Genomic DNA, 5,297 nt, shown 5'->3' with positions numbered 1-5,297 from the left:
GCTCAGCCGATCAGTTTTTAGAACGTTGTTTGAGATGTAATTGATAAATAATTATTCTCAATCCCAATATTTAGTCACTGTCATTGATGTTAAATTACAAATGAAACTCCATAACATTATAATGAAAATTTCACATATTTTAAAATTTCAAACACCATAATAATAATAATAATTATATTTCAAAGACATGCCCAAGAAATGGTGAACTGACTCTATTTCTACGAAGAAATTGTCTGTTTCCCTTTAAATGGGCTGGTCTTTAATTTTTGTCCTTGAAATGGGTTGGTCTTTAAATTATGGCCTTTAGTAATTGAACGACATAAGTTTTTTAAGGGAAAAAGTAATGCGTGACATCATTTGTGGAATATTATGATGCGAAAATATAAATGTATGTCTTAGAGAACTTTTTTTTTTGGTTATGAGGGACAGAAATTGAAGACCAGCATAAAATAAGGACATAGATGCCAATGACCACCATTATTGTTGGTTGGACTGTTTGTTAGTGGGGCAAGAATCTTTATTGGGCTGACTGGCAGAAAATCCAGTAAGAGATAGTACAGTGAGCTGACCCAAATCCATCAAACGTCGGATAGAAGGGCACAAAAATTAGAGAGGGACAAAACAATCCCATAAAACCTTTTACGCAAATAAAGTTGTCCCTTGGTCACGTTCTCTTATTTTTTCCTGGTACATGTCAAGCACTGTCTTGTTTGTTCATCATAAAAAATTCAGCCAAAAAATCAAGTAAGCTACGTTTAATACTCATTTTACGTTGCCTTTTTTTGCCTAGTATATGTTGCAATTTTCTGCTAAATTTGTTAAATACCAGGGTTTATGTAATTGGAGCTTTAGCTCGATTCCTTTTCCCAATTTCTGGCAGCATTTTCCTAACTAAAAATTAAATCAACACTTATTTGCCTACAAAGATAACTATTTAACCATAGTTCTTAGAAAAGTGAAGCACATTATCAGATTATCACTATTGGGTTTTTCTTGGATAAGTTTCTTGGGAAGAAGACATTTCTTAATTTTTGATGGATTGGTTTTGGGGGTCATCCTAGTCTTCATTCTTGAGAACTCAATTTACCATTTCTAAATTTCACTGCTTACATTGGGCAAAATCTCAAGTTGGGCGTGCAACTGTCCGTCCCTTCCCCTAGACTTGTACAACCCAAATTGGCTGGGGAGGAGATCGTTCTTATATATGGATTGATGGCATGGGGTCTTGAAATTTTTTAATTTTCACGTTTAAATTTCATAAGGTCAATTGTTTTAGTTTGTATCTATGGCCCAAAGGTGAAGTCGGGTCTCTATCCCCTCCCTAGCTTTCTTAATATTGGTAAATGGCACGGGAGTACATCCCGGTATTGATTTGTGATGAATTAACAAGTATAACAAATCTTAAGCTAGTTGGGGTAATGAATTGTATTATCCATTTGCACATTTTTCATTCCAATGTTCAATAACTTGGGAATCTCTAATACTAAAATTCTCAATTTTTTTCTGCCGACATACAAATTAAAAAAAAAAGGTCCCTTTTTAGCACAGGATCATATGTAATTGTACCAACATGACTACGCCTTAATTCCAACTAGTTGATATTGCCTTTTAAATTTATAGGCCAAGTTGTTCATTTTACATATATGGTCCAAAGATGTGAGGTAGGGACTCTTGTCTCCCTGCCCATCCCAGCACAATGTGGGGTTCTGTGGAGGTGAGAGGAACCTAAATGTGTGAGGTGTTTGTGGAGAATTGAATAATGATTTTTGAATGCAAGAGGCAACTCAATGTGAAGCATGAAATCAGAAAAAAATGCATTAAGTGGGAATTCACCGTTGTTCCTCTAGGTAAATAACTCAACTTTCATTCTAGTGCACCATTAAGCCTTTTTGTAGCATGGGTGCCAACATCTAATAGTAGATCAATTCTAGAAAATATGTACATAAAATATCTGATTTTGTGGAAAGACCATGGGTTCACTTACTTATGCTAAATGTTTCTGGTTGAAACTGGGATAGATGAAATTTTAGTAGAATTTTTGGTTGAATATTTTTTTGTTGTTCGGTTGATTTGCATCTTGGCCTGCCTTCTATTTGTATTTAGGAGCTCCAATTTTCTATGCAACGTTAGGAAATACGTGTATCATGTGAGTTCCAACTTGATGGGGTTGTAGATTAGCTTATTTATTACTAGTATTCTAGATTTGGGTTTACTAATCAAGCATCACAATCTACTTAGAGTAGAATGCTGATGCTGTTTTATACTCCCTCCGTCCCAAAAAGATTGTCTTCCTTTATTTCTTAAACTCCGTGCCAAGTCAAACTAAGACAATCTTTTTGGGACAAAGGGAGTAACATTTTTCATTGAGTTTATGATATAGAGAGGCAAAGATGAAAATTGTCAATACGGAAGATGAAGGTTACCTGGCATCTTAGTGTAAAAAGTTAAGTGTGATGGGGGATGGATTTGGAAGGGGAAGTTGTGCATCTTTGTTTGAGTGGTTAGCACTGCATGACAAGTCATTCATGTGTATCAAACATGTTCAGAAGAGTGATGTTGGCATGATCTGAATGAATGAGGTTTGTAGCATGTTACTGTTTCGTAATTATACTTCAGAAACCAATTTATTGGCCAAAAGATGCAATTGCCCAGGGAGAAGATATTTCTTAATTTGTTGATAGATGGGTTTGGGGGTCATCCTGGTTTTCATTCTTGAGAAGTCAATTTTCCATTTTTAGATTTCATAGATATAGTTGTTCTGTTTACATTTATGGTCCAAATTTCAAGTTCGTTGTCCAACGGTCCTTGCCCTCCCTTAGACTTCTACCGCCAAATTGCTGGGGAGGAGATCGTTCTTATTTATGGATATATGGCATGGGGTCTTGAGAATTTAATTTTCCCCTTTAAATTTGATAGAGAGAGTTGTTTTAATTTGTATCTATTGCCCAAAGGTGAAGTCTGGTCTCTGTCCCCTCCCTAGCTTTCTTAATTTTTGTAGATGGCATGGGGATGGAGGTACATCCTGGTATTGGTTTGTGATGAATTAACAAGTATACCTCAATCTTAAGCTAGCACTCCGTTTATACCCATTTCATTCCAATGTTCAATAACTTGGCATTCTCTATACTAAATTCTCTATTTTTTCTACCGACATACAAATATGTAAAAAGATTCCTTCCAAGCACAGGATCTTTTGTAATTGTACCAACATGGCTAAGCTTTAATTCCAACTAGTTGGTATTGCCCTTTTAAATTCATAGGGCAAGTTCATTTTACATCTATGGTGCAAAAGTTAGGTAGTAAATCTTGTCTCCCCGTCCATCCCAGCCCACTGTGGGTTTCTGTGGAAGTGAGAGGAACCTAGATGTGCAGACCTTTGTGGAGAATTGAATAATCCAAGAGGCAACTCAATGTGAAGCATGAAATCAGTGCTTTAAAACGTGAACTTGGTTGCCATGGGCACTTCTCCTCCCGAGGACAGGATGCATGGGAAAGATGCCTTTGCTTTTGGGAAGACCCTAAGACACTTTGGATCAGTGAAAATTGGAGAATGAAATGGTAAGGAGAGTAGGAGGGGCTTTTCTTTTGGGATGAGTTGAGAGGGAGGAGAAACAAAGGAGGGGGAGATGTTGGTGGTCTCTTCACTGTCTGACATGCCTAAACAAAACGAGTTATGTTGAATTCTGAAGTTCACATGAAATTTATCTTCCTTCCCGTGGTGTCGATGCAGGAAAGAGTGTAATTGGATTTATGCTTAGCTATGTTGCAGCGAACTGAAAGAAATATTACTTAAGTTGGAGAAACGACAACAACAACATACCCAGTGTAATTCCGTGTAATTCCACAAGTGGTGTCTGGGGAATTACTTAAGTTGGAGTATCTGACCTAAAACTTTCTTTCTGAATGCAGGTCTTTGCGGCTGCAATATTCTAGACACCAAAGTCCAAAAGTTCTATTTTGCTTGTGGATTGCTGCTGCATTAGTTACCAGGTCCTTTTGTTCTGCATGGTATAGTTGAAAACATTTACCTTCCTACCAAACACATCCTTGGTCATATAAGTTACTCTAGAATGTTTCATTTGTAATAGTAATTCTGGCAACTGCTAATTAGCTGTTTTTAATGTTATTGCAGGATCCAAGTAATTCTTTGGATGATAAGTCTGAAAGCAGACTTTATGTTGGAAACCTTGATCTTAGAATATCAGAGTAAGGATAGATCTCTGCAATCAAATTCCCTGGTGAACTTGTAGCACTGGAATACTATATTGCCCAAGACTTGCTTCACCTGATTGTATATTTATTTTTGACACCAGGGCTACTTTGATTAAGATGTTTTCTTCCTTTGGGAAGATTGTAGCTGAAGACTTCCTATGGCACACTCGTGGCCCTAAGCGTGGGGAGCCACGTGGTTATGCTTTTGTCCAGTTTAGCACTAAAGAGGTAAGTTGCAGAACTCTTCAGTTGCTCATCATTGAGAGTAGTTACTGATTTCTATGTTTAAAGTGAGCATGCAGGAAGCTGTATTGGCCAAGGAGAAGATGCATGGAAGATTGGTCTGTGGTCGACCTTTGGTTGTTAGGCTTGCCAGTGAGAAATATTTGATGGAAGGGGCTGAAAGTTATTCTTTCGCAGCTGGTGGGGAGACGAGCAAATCAAACTTTGTTGCTGGCTCCTCGGCTCAAATGAGCAAGAGTGCCAAAATAGCTGCAATTAAGAACAAATTGAAGGCCATGGAAGAAGGGAGCCAGAACTCAAAGAGACAAAAAAATGGCTGACAAGTTGTCAGATGGTTGATGTCAGATGTCAAGCTTAGTTGAAGTTTTCTGGTCTGCATCACCTAAACAGACTCGTACTCATTTATTTTGCCGTTCTCAGAGTTACGATATACATTATCTTTGTATTATGGGAATGCCAATATTATTATTCAAAAACCTCTTTGCATATCAACTTTATTTTCCTGGCAGTAACCAGACAAGTGACAAATGCTAACTTACAGATCTGTCGATTCTCGTTACGCACTTGAATTTGAAACTGCAATTTGGACCATACTTTAATGGTTTTAAACATAACATAGTGCGTGGAGTGTGGACCAATTGTCCATGTGATTAATTTCCGCAGTTTTCTTGTAGTTTCTGTTCGCTCTGAATCAAATTTTCAAGCTTTATATGATGAGATGTTAGCATTAGTTAGAATTAAGGGGCAATAAGATGCTAGTTGCTATGTCTAAGATCCAGTGGTATATTAGTGATGAGATCAAGTAATCTTGTTTTCTCTGAGTTTAACGAGGACAATTTTGT

The 5,297-nt window shown here is 37.2% G+C and overlaps 1 protein-coding gene across 7 annotated transcripts; it reads left to right on the top strand.

Moving 5' to 3' along the window:
• The first annotated feature begins 596 nt into the window (after positions 1-596).
• On the top strand, positions 597-5,069 carry LOC132631960 (uncharacterized). Of its 7 annotated transcripts, XM_060347730.1 has the most exons (6): positions 637-744; positions 3,731-3,825; positions 3,910-4,008; positions 4,133-4,206; positions 4,314-4,440; positions 4,515-5,069. In XM_060347730.1, exons 3-6 carry the CDS (start codon positions 4,006-4,008, stop codon positions 4,773-4,775), a joined length of 465 nt encoding a protein of 154 aa, XP_060203713.1. In that variant the 5' UTR covers positions 637-744; positions 3,731-3,825; positions 3,910-4,005; the 3' UTR covers positions 4,776-5,069. The 7 variants fall into 7 exon arrangements, with proteins under 7 accessions (XP_060203709.1, XP_060203713.1, XP_060203712.1 ...); XM_060347726.1 differs by lacking the exon at positions 3,731-3,825 and having other exon boundaries at positions 597-744; XM_060347729.1 differs by having other exon boundaries at positions 3,731-4,008.
• The last annotated feature ends 228 nt before the right edge of the window (positions 5,070-5,297 follow it).

The sequence above is a fragment of the Lycium barbarum genome, chromosome 3 (assembly GCF_019175385.1).
Source record: "Lycium barbarum isolate Lr01 chromosome 3, ASM1917538v2, whole genome shotgun sequence".
Classification (NCBI taxonomy): domain Eukaryota; kingdom Viridiplantae; phylum Streptophyta; class Magnoliopsida; order Solanales; family Solanaceae; genus Lycium; species Lycium barbarum.
Note: the sequence above shows the minus strand (reverse complement) of the source record. Positions and strands in the feature narration are given on the sequence as shown.